Raw genomic sequence first — 15,622 nt, forward strand, 5'->3', positions numbered from 1 at the left:
TAAAGCTAGGGGGCCCGGGTAACTAAGTCGTGTATACTAAATAAGACCGTCTCCTTAGGCTGCCGGAAGAGGGTCTTTTATAGTAGACCTATTCCTCTTAGTAAGGAAAGCTAACTTCTTAAGTAGTTCCTTCCTATAAATAGGTTAGAATTTAAGAATAAATTAACCGAATTTCTCCTCGATAAGCCCGATAGTCTAATTCTTCTAGACTAGCCTCGTAGGCTTAGACGTTATATCCTAGAAGATTCCTTCTTCTCGAAGAAAGCGGAAGGAAATCAGGCTCGTTAAAAATCGAGGGTAAAAGGCTACCCTTTTTCTTCGAAGAATTTATATAGATCCGTTAGGTAATTTTATCGTAAAATTTACCCTTCCGTATCCCTCTATCTATATAGTTAATTCCCCGGTAATAAGGTATTCCCTCCGCGCCTTCTTAAAGGACCGGAATCGTAAGAGTATATTATAGATATCGAGGGAAGCACTAGAGTTAAGGATAGCTGATTTTCGTAGGGGATAATCGGAGGGCTCTAACGGTTGGTCTTGGCCTTATTAATCTATAGGGAAGACGAAGGCCGGATTTACTATACTAACGATTTTTCCTCGAATTTGCGGCTCGAATAAGGGCAGCGGCGTTAGTTGCTATTTCTTAGCAACCTAAATCTCGTCTATTTTCTTCTATAACGAGGGGTCCTCCTTAAGAGACTATTATATTATTTCTCGTAGCCTCTTTAAAGGGTTAAATCCTTTAAGTCGGTTTTCCTTAAAGACCTACTAGTATTATAATAATCGATAGCCTAGGGATTTGCAGGCTAGGTAGCCGTTTCGCCTAGTCTTTCGTTTCTTCGAGGAATCCTCGTCCCGATCTAGAAGGTCTGCTTAAAAACCCCCCCTTTTTACCCCTTATTGCTAATTTTAACGAAGAGGTTCGATTTCGACTAGTTCCCTGATTTTTCGACTAACGGACTAAAAGGTCTATTAGGGGACTAGTCGGGCCGGTCTAACTAACGGGACCGGGGACGGGCCCGGAGCAAGATGCGTAACCGGGGCCGGGCCTAGGGCCTCAGCTGCAGTTAACGACGGCGTTAAGGCTCTCGAGGGAGGAGGAGCCGAAGGAGCAACAGCCGCAGCAGCAGCAGCAGCGGGAGCCGCAGCAACAGTAGCTGCAGCAGCTGCAGGGGCAGCAGGTCGAGCCGTCTAGGTCGAGTGCTAGCCACGGAGGAATAAGACTGCTTACTATTATACTCTAGCAGCCTCTTCGTCTAGTTCCCGGCTAGCCTCTCGAAAGATAGTCGAGTAACCGTTACTAATAGGCTTTATTAGTAGAGATATATCCTATAGCCACTAGCCGGAAAGAGCTTCTATAAGGAAGTATTAGTTAGCTTCCTCGAGGATTTCTTCCTACTTAGCTAGCTATAAAGAAGCTAGTAGGTTCCTAGTAGAAAAAGCTCCTAGGTAGGCCGTATAGGTCTTCCTAATACGGTTAGTTATATAACCTCTCGAGGGAGCTATTAAGGTCTCGAGCTTTAAAGCTACTGCCTAGGAGTCTCTTCCTCTTAAAGAGAGATTAGCTTTACGGCACTAACGGATTCCGTTATCGCCGTACGAGCAGCCGTTAGTAGCTTCGTTTCGTAGAGGTATTCCTTTCGGTGACTCTCGTAGTCGCCTAAGGTAGTAGAAAAAGCTCTCTATTATATAGAGGTTAGTTCGGAGAAGAGGGAAGCTCCCTTTATAAAGTCCGTTACTATAGGACGAAGAGGGGGCTCGAGAGGGTCCTACTTATTAGAGAAGACTAAATTATAGATAGTTCTATCTATACGAGCCCGTAGCTCCTTTACCTACTTATCCTTATCTTAGGGCTCTATAAGAATCGTCCTACGGACCGTAGGGGCGGCAGAGGAGTCGTTTTTCGACATCGTTGCGGAGAGAGGGGGTAGAAAAGTCGGTTAAAAATCGGCGTTTCTAGTAAGAGGGGTAAAAGGAAGCCACGAGGGATATAAGAAAGGTGCCTTTTATAGCAGCCGGAAGGTATAGGAATACTATTCCTCCCGGGCTTATAACTCTCGCGAAGAGAGATGCGAGAAGTATATAAAAAATGCACGAAGATAAAATTAGAAGTAAGGGGTCGGATAGGCAGGGCAGAGAGATTTAATTCTTACGGGAGCAGTAATTACGGCAGGGGAGTGATTGTTATATTGCCTTAATTGTCCTTCTTTCCTCTATCTAACGCCCCTCTTTATACCCGTCTAGTATCTCGATTAATAAAGAAGATCTTACTTAAAGAAGCTACTAATGTCCTTTTAACTACCGAGCTTTTTGCTAGTTTTTCCCCTCCTTTTTAGCCGTTGCTAGCATATCCGTCTTATCTCTCGCTACCTTTATAGGAAGCTATCGCTACTTCTGCTTCCCCTCTTGCCCCTACCCTCCTCTCTATACCTCCTTTTAGCTCCTTCCTTAAAACCTGTTTTTTAGCTTCCTAGGTCCCTCGTACTAAGGGATATCTCTAAGAACTACGAAATTAGGCTACGCTTTGCGATAATAATAGAATAGATTAAATAATAATATAACTTTTTATAGCTTAAAGAAATAGTATAATAAGTTATTAAAGAATATAAACTTTATATATAAGGTAAAGCTAAATAATATAAACTATATAGAGAATTATAACCGCTACTAGTACTAAAGAAACTATAGGATTTAATAGCTTTTAACTATATTATAAAGCTATAACTATTAAAAGAACCTATAACTAACGTTAAGTATAATAGTATATTTACTATTACTAATAAATTAATAAAGTATAGATACTTTTTACTATATAAAGAAGTAAGTAATATAAAAGAGCTAGTATATATATTCCTATAAACTATTATTAGTAATTATAGACTATTAAATAAGATTATCTTTAATAAAGGAAGTATATTAATAGCTAAATTTTAGTAAGCTCTTATAGTATAATTAAGGATAAAATATAAGCTTAGTATAGCTTATTACTTATAAATAGATAGATAAATAGAACGACTTAACTAAACGCTTAAATAATATTTATAATACTATATTAACTATAAATAAAACGATTAAGTTAAATAGCTATTAATAGCGTAACTAGCTTATAATAGCTTAGTTATAGAAATAACTAAGCTCTTACTAATATACGCTAATTATAAATATAACCTAGAAGTATTTAAGGTTACTTAGTAAGGACTATAAGTAGAACGAGCGATGCTATAAGTAAATTAGCTATAAGAATTATATAAAGAAATATAATAAGAACTTTAATTTATTAAAGAACGAATATCTACTTACTATAATCGGAAAAGATTATAAGGACTAATCTTTTAAGAGGGAGATATAGTCTACCTTATACGACGAAATAGTAAAATAAAATAACTAAGTAATAAATTAGATTTTAAGAAACTTAGACTATTTAAAGTTAAGAAAACTATTTTAAAAGTTAACTATAAACTTTCGCTATTAATAGTAATATAGATATACCTAATATTTTATATCTTATTATTAGAACTAGTACTATAAAACGCTAAACTATAGGTTAAAATTAAAGTTAATAATAATTAGGAATATAAAGCTAAATAAATACTAGATATAAGAAAATAAGGTTAGTAATAAGAATACCTTATTAGGTAAAAAGGATATAAACTAAAAGAAAATACCTAGGAACTACTTAAGCACTTAACCTATTATAGTTCTCTACTTTAATAGTTCTACTAAGCGAACCCTTACTTAGAAATATAAGGTTATTAAAAATAGTATCTTAGTCTAATATATCTAAGGCACTAAGTAATTAAACCTCGCTAATAGTAATAGTTTCTTTATTTAATAAACGAACTAATTTATCTTAAGAAGAACGCGTTATACTATCTTCTTTATTAATAGCTTATATACCCTACTAAAATAACTTACTACCTTAGTCCTATAGGAAATACTTTTATTTCCTAATCTAAGCTAAGCGAGCTATCGCTTCCTTTAACGCTTCTTTTACTTTTTATTTATCTAAATTAATCTTTTACTATTAATTTATAATACGACGAACTAAAAAAGAAGGAATATTAGCGAAAAAAATAATAAAGAAGGAAAGGGATAAAATAAATAGGCGGACGCTATATTATAACTATTATAAAAACGACCTATAAAGATATATTTAGAATACTAATTAGAACGCTCGCCGACCTTATAAGTTAGGCTTAACCGAAAATAATAGGAGTAAGGTATAATTTTAATACTATAGATCTCGGTCTAAGATACTAGCTCCGATCGTTATTACGATTTATTAGAATTATAAGAACGGGATTTTTAAATATAACTAGATATACTATTAGTAGTATATCCTAAAAGGATAAAGGAATAAGGAACGATATACTTATATATAACGCAATAAGGGTATATTTATATACGGCGGCTAAGGTAGTAGGTCTTAAGGGTAAGACTAAAAGGAAGGGAGGCATCCTATTACGACTATAGTCTAGTAAACCGCGGGGACTAGTATATATTATAAGGATATATAACGTAGGGAGTAAGGAATATTAAATAGACCGACGGGCTAATTAAGTTTAAAGCGACGGGTTACTCTAGCGCTTTAATGCTTTATAGCTAGGATCATAGGATCGCTCTAGTGCTCTAGCGCTCCTAGGCGATAGGATTACCTAGTGCTCTCGATAATCTAGGGAAGCTCTTAAGATATATAAGGAAGGAACGGAATACTCCTTTAAATAGATAGCTTAATAGCTTTTAATATATTATAATTATTATAATCTTTATTACTATCTTATCTTTAATTCTAATTACTTAATTCCCTAGTTATAGTTTATAGTTTATAACCTCTAACTTATTACTAATATAATATACTTATTATTACTTAGACTACGCCCTATTATATCTACTAATATAAACCCCTTAATAGGTTTATCCCTTAGGAATAATACCGGTCGTTATATTAATAGTTAATTATATAATTATCTCTAACCTTATCTTATAACGATATCTTCTTAGGCTCTACTTTATTTTTCCGCTATAAGGCTTAGCGGGCTATTTTTTATTAATACCGGCCTTTAGCCGGGCCGGTAGTTAGGTTATTACACCGGCTTCGCGCCGTACTTATTAAGTTACTAGTATCGGCCCTAGGTTTTTATTTTCCTAGTTAAGGGGCCCGGACCGGGGTTAGGGGGAGGTCCTAACGAATTCGTCGCTAGGTCTAAGTAGGCGAGGTCGGGGCCGGCCTACTTATAGCGGGGCTAGACTGCTAGTATATTTATAAGCGCTTCTAGAAGCGCTAATTAGCTAATTAATAAGTAGTTTAGCGTAGTCTACTAGTCCGACTAAAAATTAATCGTGCCCCTAGCCGGATTCGAACCGACTCTAACGTTAGCCACCTAGCTTATAGCATACCCCCCTTCTAGCACATCCCCACCCCCCTCGCGCCGACATTAACATTATATCGCAACCGCGTTTTCTCGTGCACCTTCTATCTAATAATTATAAATAATATACTATTCGAATCACGATGCCTCGAGCTTCTAAATACACCGAAGATTAGCTCTAGGAAGCACTTTTCGATATTAGAAACGGGATGCCGTAGATATATACTAGTCGTAAGTAGGGTATTCTAAGAGGCACGCTTTAAACGCGTCTTAAAGGCGCCCTACTAATAAGAGAGGCATAAGAGTTATATTAGCGGCTTAGTCGAGAGTAAGAGAAACACCTTAAGGACTAGATTCTTACCTAAGCCGCCCTTAGGCTGCCCCCTACACACTTTCAGCTTAAGGAATTCGCTAGCCGCATTATTAGAGCTAGCGGCGACCTTCGCCTACTTAGGAAAAATTAGGTATTAAGCTTTTTAGCCTATAACTAAGAGGATTAGAACTTCGTGGCCTCCCTAAGAGGCTAGATAAGCGACGAGATCGCGATTCGGTGGCTTAAAGATATCTTTATCCTATAGATAAGAAAGCAGCTATAAAGCAACGTTCTTCTTATATTAGATAGCCATAGAAGCTATTAGACTAACGATTTTATATACGAATGCTTCTAGCACGGTATATATCTCCTTTTCTTACTACTACACGCCTCTTACGTCATTTAACCTCTCGATGTCTCGGTTTTTGCCCTAATTAAGGGCGCCTACCGACGCGAGCTCGAAAAAATCGTATCTTTCGATAATATAGCGCCTCTCGGTAAAGCTCTCTTCCTTCGCTGCTATTATTAGGCGCGGCAGACTAGTCTAATAGAAAGAAGCATTAAAGGAGGGTAGCGAGGGGCCGGTCTTTAGCCAGTTAATATAGCAAAGCCCTTAACGAGCCCCCTTATCTTATAATAGCTAAAGATACCGTTAACGCCGCTAAAGAAGAAGAACCTTAGCTCTTAGACGAATAACGATGCCTTTAAAACACTAAGACGATTATAGGAAGTCCGTAGCTTTATTATTGGCCTAGCAAAGCGCGGCAGAGCTGACCGCATAACCCGAGTGCTTTTTAACAAAATTAGCCGCTCCCTAGACCGTTAGAATTCGCAGCTTGCAACGGCACAGCTACGCATACAATAACTTAAGCACTAAGTATATCGTCTACGGCCTTAGAAGCAGAAAAAGATACTATAAGACCCCAATGGCCGCTTCGTACGCATTAAACAAGTCCTTAAGACGAGAAAACGGCTCGAACGCATCCTTAAGCCGTCTGCCATTGCAATAGCCAATTAGAACGCAGATTTTAAAGCTCTATGTAGTAGCTGGTAGCTTAAATAGCTAGAAAACACTAAATTGATCTATCGCGATGTTAAAATGCGGCTTCAATTGCCGTTAGAATGTGCCCTCTTTGCTATAGGAAGGGTGCTAGAAGGGGGGTGTGCTATAAGCTAGGTGGCTAACGTTAGCGTTATAGCTAGTAGGCTTCCTAGGTATATAACTACTATACTACGAGGGTAATTTATTCCTTTTATATTAAAGCTAAGGGACGTTATAATTTTATTTTAGAACCTTATTACTATTAAGATAAGGCTATACTAGCTTCTATATTAAAGTCTAAGTAAGGTATTTATACGTATAAATACCCCCTTAGGTCTTATATAGCTAAAAGAGGTATATATATTATTGTTATATTAAGTATATATTCCTTAATTATTTCTATATAAGCTCTCTAACGTTTTATTTAAGAAGCACTTATAGATTAATAGTAGGTAGATAACTATTTCGATAAATCTTATAGCTTTATATTATATTAGCGTATAAGAAGGATAAGTCTTAGTTAAGAAAGTATATTACCTAGGCGTAGAGAAGCTAATCTAGCTACCTTAGGTTAAAGAATATAGCTGCTTAGATCTTAATTTATCTTTAATTCTCCTAAGCATTACTCTAGAATAGTCGTATCAAAATCTTTTTCCTGCCTGAATCTTTCGCTAGTTGTCGCTGTCCTGTCTCTCCTCGAGCAGGCCGGTGTTATCTCTTTTAGCTGCTCCCGCAGCCCTGGCCTTCTGGGCCTGCAGTGCGGCATTGTTAGCGTCCAGCTGTGCTTGCTCCGCGGCATTGGGCTTGGCTGCGACAGCTGCCTGCGCCTTGGCCTGCTTCTTGGCTTTCTTGGCCTTCTTCCCCTTCTTGGCCTTCTTCCCCTTCTTACCCTTCTTCCCCTTCTTCCCCTTCTTCCCCTTCTTCCCCTTATTCCCCTTCTTAGCCCTTCGTTCAAGGCGCAGGGGAGGCCCGGTGGCCAGATTAGGGGCCGCAGGGAGGCCAAGGCCAACAGCTATATAGTTGTAAGCTCGTTTTTGTGATCTTCCCGTTAAAGAATGACGAAGCAATTGAGACAACTCACCTCGCTCCATAAGATCTGCGTTGTTCATATCATCCGTGCTAGGGTGGGCCAAGGTAAACGAAGCAGTGGCCGCGAATAGGGCACAGGTAAGAAGGTCGGAAAACTTCATCTTAGTGGTCGCCTATTCAGTCGAGAATAGAAGGAGAACACGGAAGCGATAAAAGGTTATCAAGAAGAATCGAAAGAATGGACTAAAGAGTGAGCACAGCTCGAAGACTTAAGTCGTAGACTCGAGAGAGAAGAATGATAATAAAACGGGGAAGGAGAGAATGAAATAGCGGATGAGGTTGCGGAAAGAAGCTGGATGGAACCTGGCAGAGGCATTCTTTTTATGTCCATGGGCCATTATTAGATAGGAAAGAGACTTGGGTGGAATCTAAAGCAGGAGATGAGTTTAGAGGGAGGGCGATATAATGATGCCGAGAGCTGGGAGGGCGCTAAGCCGAAACACGACTCCTGCCTCCGACTAAAGAGACATGACTGCCGAAACAGCCAGGAGGCGACGTGTTATGCGATGTTTAAGCTGGGCCAGAACAGATGACATGCGCTGAGACGCATCCCAAGTGCCGGGGATTTAATATCATCCGGTGACGGCTTGAGTCGGGCGCAGCTGTTGTGGGCGTGGTGGTGGCGAGGCAGGGCCCGGATCGCTCTTATCCGAGAATCTGTCACTGATGTGCGGTTCCCTACACGGGAGGGCGAACCGCAACCAAATCGTGGCTCGTGACAAGAACTGCCCATAGATGGACTTAGAGAATATGTAACTGTCAAGCGTTTCCCTTTACGGGAGGGCGAACCGCAACGCGAGACGAGGAGAACCGTTTGCGCCCACAACAGATCCGGCGCCCGTTGTTATTTTGCAAGTCTCTCAACGACTACTATCCTGCTCAGTTACACGCATCATCGCCACCTTACACTGTCCCCTGTAGTCTCGGACCTGCCCCCTTTGGCCTCCCTGTCCTATACTTTAGACTTAAAAATACCCATGGGTATTTACTTATGGGCTACCCATACCTACCCACGGGCTATTTTAGGGCCACTATAAATACTTAGTAGGTAGGCAAATTTAAAATAGGTACCTAAAAATATATATAGGTATATTCGGGCTACCTATAGGCATTACCTATTTAGTTTTATTATACTAATCGTTGATACTTATCCTAATACGAGGTACCTATAAAATATACGTAGGCCGTATAGCTAAAAGTAGTATTAAATTAAAGGATAAGATCCTATAGATATTATTTATTCTCTACCTTAACTATCCTTTTAATATTTAAAGTCCTATTATCGCGGTCGAATATTCTCCCTATATCTAGTTCTCTTTATAGAGGAGGCGACTATTGCCTCTATTACTATATAGCCTTTTTGCTTTTTCTTACGGCTTTAAACTTATTCTTCCCGATAAGAGTTACTTTCCTCTATCTCCTCTACTTCCCCTATCTCCTCTACTTCCTCTATCTCCTCTACTTCCTCCGACTCGTTATTACTTAGTAGAGCAATATTAATTATATCGCGATACTTATCTCTCCCTTACTAGCTTTACGTTTATATTTAGAGAGAGTCTATAAAAAGCTTTTATTAGATAATACCTATAGGCTATAGGTAAGTATAAAATCTCTTACTTCAATCTTAATCTTCTTTATATAGTATTATAGTCTCTTTATTAAGACGAATTCTACTAAAAGGATTCCTATTTCTAGGAGTATAAAATATCTTTAGAGCTATATTAAGTTTATATAGCCGATCTATATACTCCTTTATAGGGTTAATACTATTATTAATCTTTATATCTTAAAGAAGGATACTATCTTATACGTCGAATCGAGACTATAGGATTAATAGCGTAAATCTCGCCTATAAGTTTAAGAGTTTCGTCCTAGATCGCTAGTATATATTAATCTACCGGTAAATGCTCTAAGCGCGCTTAAGCGGCACGCTACTTAGTTATATTACTAGAAATTCTCGTGCTATAATATAAATATTCTTATACCTTTTATACTAAGATATATAGCGCTAAAAGCTATATATATCCTTAGATAGTAACCTCCTTAGCTAAGATTAGTATATTACTTATATATTAATATAAATAAATAAAAACTTACTTTCTTTAAAAAAAGCCCTATAAACCGAAATACCTTTATTACCTTATAAAGTCCCTTAATATATAATTAGTATAAATAATTACTATAAATTATTATACTATTTACCTTTATTAAACTAAGAAACTAAGTAAGCTAGTCCTTATAAGAGTTAAGAGTAATATTAGTATTAAAGGATTATACTAATAACTATAAGAATCGTTATTAGTAATAGGAAATAAATATATCTTTATAAGTCTTTTATACTTACTTAGAACTAAGTAGATTAGCTTTAGTCTCCTTCTTTAGTAAAATAAGTAATCCTACTTAACGAATATTAAGCTTACTAATACTTAATAGGGGCGTAAGTAAGGTAGTAATTATATATACTTTCTTTTCCTTCTAGAGGTAGTTAATATACTTAGTAAGCTTTTTCTCTATATTATTAATTACTATTATTAGTATACTTTACTAGTTATTACTAGTATTATAAATATTAGTAATTTTAGTACGGGAGTAAATAAGATACTTATAAATTATCTTTAGCGAGTTCTAAGATTCTAAGAGTATTATATCTTTCCCCTAGCTAACGTTATTTATAAGCTATAGGAATATCTTCTTAATATTAGTTAGGTAGTTAATTTACTCTTAATTATTAGTAGATAAAGGCGGGCTAAGCTAGGTATTACTAGTAAGAAGTATATTAATTGCCTATTATAGCTCCTTAGCTCTCTTAAGTATTATAATAGTAGAGTTCTAGTATATAATAATATAACTAGAAATACTTAATAGTTATTTATTTAGTTAGACCTCTTATTAAATATTAAAGAAAACCTTTATCTACTTCGCGCTTAAATAGAGTATTAATACTAGTATATAGATCTAAGAAGGTTAATATAAAGATTAGTATATAAGTTATAGTATTCTAATTAGTATTAACTTACCTTTATTATTATTCCTAAGATAACGTTGCTTATACTTATAGATAAGTTACTTAGTATATCCTTATTAGTACTTACTTCTTCCCTATTATAGTTATTTTATAGAGTTCCTATTATATAAGAATAACTTTATATAACTAGTTTCTACTTTACCTTAATCTTAATAAGCTTTTTATAATCTAGTATCTTAGATATAAGAAGGTTAAGAATATACGTAATATATCGTATATAGTAAATCGTACTTAGTATATTAATCCCTAGATATAAGTTAAGTTTCCCTTATAAGTCTCCTAAATAAAGATATATACTATTATTAGTAGTAATACTTTTAAATTAATCTAAAATACAACGCCTTTATAGATATTATATAATAGTATTATTTTATAACTCCTTAGAATAGCTAGCTAATATATTTATTAGGCCGAGTAGAAGAAGCTATAAGTACTAATTATAATCGACGTAGTAACTAATAATTCTAAGGACTACTTTAATATTTTTAGTTTAAGTCTAGCTATCGATAGTTAGCGAGAGATACTATTTAGAAGGTATATAGTTAATTAATACTTCTCGAAGATTATTAGCGATTATCTCTATTAAATTTATTAGTATAAGGGCGGAGGGAATATAGAATTCTAGATAGTAGAAATAAACTAAGTCTTAGAAAGACTTATAGTTTACGATATTAACGGCTAAGTATATCTACGAAATAAAATTAGTAAGATAACGTTAATATTATAGCTTTTATTTTTAGGTGCCCTATAATAAGATTAGTATAATAGATTACTATATTTTTATATAATATATATAAATATACTAGGGTATATTTCTTTTATACTTAGGTAGATTAAAATATATTCTTAGGTTACTATTTTTTAATATAAAACTTACCGTGCCTATAGCGTATAAGAGCGCTTATACTAGAACCTTTAATATAAGGATAGATTAGTATAAACTAGTAGGATATATAAATTACCTAAGGTTCCCCTATCTTATAGTTTACGCCTTCCTTAAAAGGCTACTATATATCTAAATAATACGAAGTATTAAAGATTAAAAGAGTATTCTTCTTATAAGGAGATATGTCTATATTAATAGTATTAGAGCTTAAGATACTTACTTAAGAGTATATTATCCTAGGAGATTAAATATTATTTAATAAGTTAGCTTTAAATCTCGTTTTATACTAGCTAGTAGATATCTACTAATTAAGGAAATCTTAATAATCTTAATACTAAAAGCATAGCGGCTTTCTAAGAGATACTAGCCTATAAGTAGGAATTATACTAGTATCTATAGTACTACCTTCTTTACTTCCTTAATTAAAAGATTAAAAAGGAGATAGTAGGTCTTTATCTCTATTAAAAAAAAATTAAGATAATTATACTAACTACCTTAAGTTAATAGCGAAGAGGTAAAAGGCGAATCTTAGTCTATATTGCCGTAAGGTAAGAAGCTTAGAGCTTAGAGTAAGATATTTAACTTTTAAGCGTTTTATCTTTAAAGAAATAGATTATTAAAGTATAAAATCTATATGGTATCTACTATAAAGAAGAGGATAAAGATCTATATAAATAGTTATTATGAGTAAATAGGTACTTTTAATAAAGTAAAGTAAATAATATATATAAATAATTAGTATAATTAGTATATATAGAGTGCTTTATATTATATAGTACCGAGGTAATAGGTATATATCTAATAATAAGAGAAAGTAAGAAAAGCTATATACTACTTTAATATAAAGTTATATCTCGGTATATATACTATATATAGAACGTAAAAGAGTTTTACTAAGCCCTTATATATTGCGTATTAACTAAAAATTCCCGCTACGTTAGTATAGAAAGCATTCCCTCCTTTCTCTTTATTTCTAAAGGTACGCTCTTAGTATACTATATACCTTACCTTAAGAAAGGTATATCTAAAATAATATAAACTCTTACTATTCGCTAGTAAAAGTAAAGCTTATAGCTAGATAACTAGAATTAAGCTTTAATAGCTTCTTTACTAGCTTAGCGATTATATTAGTCCTTAGTAGAAGTAAGACTAAGCGAATAATTAATCGACCGATTTAGCTTATAAGATACTAGCGCCCTTTCTATTAAGCTCGCCGTATTTATAAAGCTCGCTATCTCTAGGAAGTTCGCCGCCTCTATAACTAACTTTACTGCCTTTATAATACTCGTCTTCGCCTAAGTAAAGCTTTCCTTATCCTCTACGATAAAGCTCGCTGCCTCCTAGACTAAGCCTAGTATAGTAAACGTTAATAGTATTCCCTAAGCTACCGCTAACGCTAATACGTTAGACACTAACTCCCTTATCCCGGCCGCCCTTAAAACTTCTTCCTCCTTTACTAAGACGATCTTAAGACTCCCGCCCCTTAAGTTCTTATATATTTAGTCGTCTAGGTAGTTTATAGATAGATAACTCTACCTACTAAGTTCTAATCTTTTCTCGAGATAGATATATTTAGCCTAAAGGGTAAAAGGGAGGTAGTAGGATAGAAGAACTATTTAGAATATAGCTAGAATTCTATTCCTACCCTTAAGTATCTACCCTTATTTTAATAGGCGTAATTAATATCCTTTTTAATCTCTACCTAAGGGTATATACTTTTAATATTAGGTAATTATTTCTTTAGTAAGATATAGTGCGCTCTACCTATATAGAAGTTTATCTATTTAGTCCTTCTTATAAAAGGATACGTTACCTAAGAAAAATAGAGGTCTATTAACTTTTATATAAAAAAGGAAATAATTAAAATATATATTTATATATAGGTAGTAACTATACTATTACTACTTATTACGAAATATTATAGTATTTATAGTAATATTTATACTAATTTAAATAATAGTATATAAATAAAATATACTAAAATTCTTTACTTTCCTTACTTTTAAGCTAACTCTCTAGGGTAGTAATAGGTTAGGAAAAACGTCTTAAATACCTTCTATAGATTTAAATATCTACCTAGCTAACTCAAACCGAAAAGCTTTCTATTAATAGTATCTAGAATAACGCTAGGGCTTTTTATCGTAAAGGACCTAAAAGAAACTAATAAAGTATATTCTTATACTCCTTAGTATACCTCTTAAAGTTTAAAAGGATTCTCTTAAAAATAAATTAAGGAAAGTTATTAGTCTTTTACTATAGCTATATAGGTCTAGGAAGGATTACCTAGCTCCTTTTCTTCCCCTTACCTTACTCTATATAGCCGTAAATCTCGCGTACTATTAAGATCTTTAAGGGCCTAGCCGAAATTCGTCGTTAAGAAATTACCTAAAATGCCTAACAATAGATATTAGTCCTAAGCCGTATACTAAAGAGTCTCCTATTTATCTAGTTAGTTTAATTAATTAGCTTAAATTATTAGAAGCTTAGTACTTATATAAATAGTCTTCTTATTAACGTAATTTATCGTAAAGGCCTAGTCTAAAGACTAAAAGCAAACTAATAAAATAGTTCGTAATATAAGAAAACATTTAAGCTATAAAGGGATTCTAGAAATCTAGTAAGGAGTTAACTTAAAAATATATAAAGAAGTAAATAAAGTAAGACTTACTCTTCTTACTACTCTTAAAGAACGCTTTTTTCTACTTAAACTACTAAGGTTAGGTATACTTTAAGTACCTATAGCTTAGAAAATATTAACTAAACGGCTATACTAAAGTATCTTTAAAAGTACTAAAATACTAGTGCTTCTTAGTTCTATAATAATTAGTATATAAGAGTAGTTAAGGTTAAGAAGATTAAAATACCTTTTAGTCTTACTTAAGTGCTTCTTTAATTCTTTAAAAAGGTTACTTATTACTAAACTAAGCGCTAAACTTAAGCGACTTATTACTTTTATTAAGAAGAAATATAATCTCGTCGATTTATTAGGCTTTATTCTCTATCTTAGCGTCGATATCCTCTTAGTTAGTATCCTCTTTAGTAAGAGCGTCCTTATTAAGGATTATATCGCCTTATAATACTAGTAGGTAAAGTATTTCTTTAACTTAGTTTAGATATTAGCTAAGTAGAAAACTAAATTATTTTTAATTAGTATAAAGATTAATTTATTTCCTATAGTTATTGCTTAGTACTTACTACTTACTTTTAATTTCGCGGGAGTCTTTAGTAATTATAGTAGCTTTTTCTTCTTTACTTATATTTATCTAAGTTATAAAGGAATAGACTTTCTTTCTTAATTATATAATAGCCTAACGTATTATATTCTTAGCCTTTTTAAAGACTTTCTTATCGTTAGTTATCTTAGTAACGTAATCGCGCGCTTTCTTTATATTCGTTTTTATTAATAGGGTATCTTTTACCTTCCGTTTTTTTAAATATATACTAAGCGGACGGTCTATTATAGATTAGTATAAAGATTAGTATAAAGTAAAGAGGAGTGTTTAAGAACTCTTACTATATCGCTATTACTCTTAATTATCTATAGAGAAGAGAGCTAAGAAATACGAAAATCTCTAAAATTATTAACTAGAATATTATATAAAATAGAGAGAGATATTACTTACCGTTTAATATATAGTGTTAATATAGGTATTAAAAGTAAAATAAAAATTCCTAACGCTAAACGAAGACTAAATCTTTACCTTATATAGACTTACTTTTTATTAGAAATCGATTAGGTCGGTAGATCTTTATAACTAAATAACCGTATTTTAATTAGCTAAGAAGCTTATTACTACTAGCTTACGTTATTATAACCTTTCTTTTTTTTTCTCCCTCCTTAATAATCATATACTCGCCTACGACCGCTAAGCCTTTAAGGTTAGTACGCTATCTATAT

The 15,622-nt window shown here is 33.9% G+C and overlaps 1 protein-coding gene across 1 annotated transcript; it reads right to left on the reverse strand.

Annotated features, from left to right (window-relative positions):
* Positions 1 to 7,395: 7,395 nt before the first annotated feature.
* Positions 7,396 to 7,833, reverse strand: HRG_01159 (uncharacterized protein; the record flags this gene model as incomplete). Its single annotated transcript, XM_044859630.1, has 2 exons — positions 7,396 to 7,736; positions 7,806 to 7,833. 2 exons carry the CDS (start codon positions 7,831 to 7,833, stop codon positions 7,396 to 7,398), a joined length of 369 nt encoding a protein of 122 aa, XP_044726030.1.
* Between the last annotated feature and the right edge of the window lie 7,789 nt (positions 7,834 to 15,622).

The sequence above is a fragment of the Hirsutella rhossiliensis genome (assembly GCF_020360975.1).
Source record: "Hirsutella rhossiliensis strain HR02 chromosome Unknown scaffold00001, whole genome shotgun sequence".
In the NCBI taxonomy this organism is placed as follows: Eukaryota; Fungi; Ascomycota; class Sordariomycetes; order Hypocreales; family Ophiocordycipitaceae; genus Hirsutella; species Hirsutella rhossiliensis.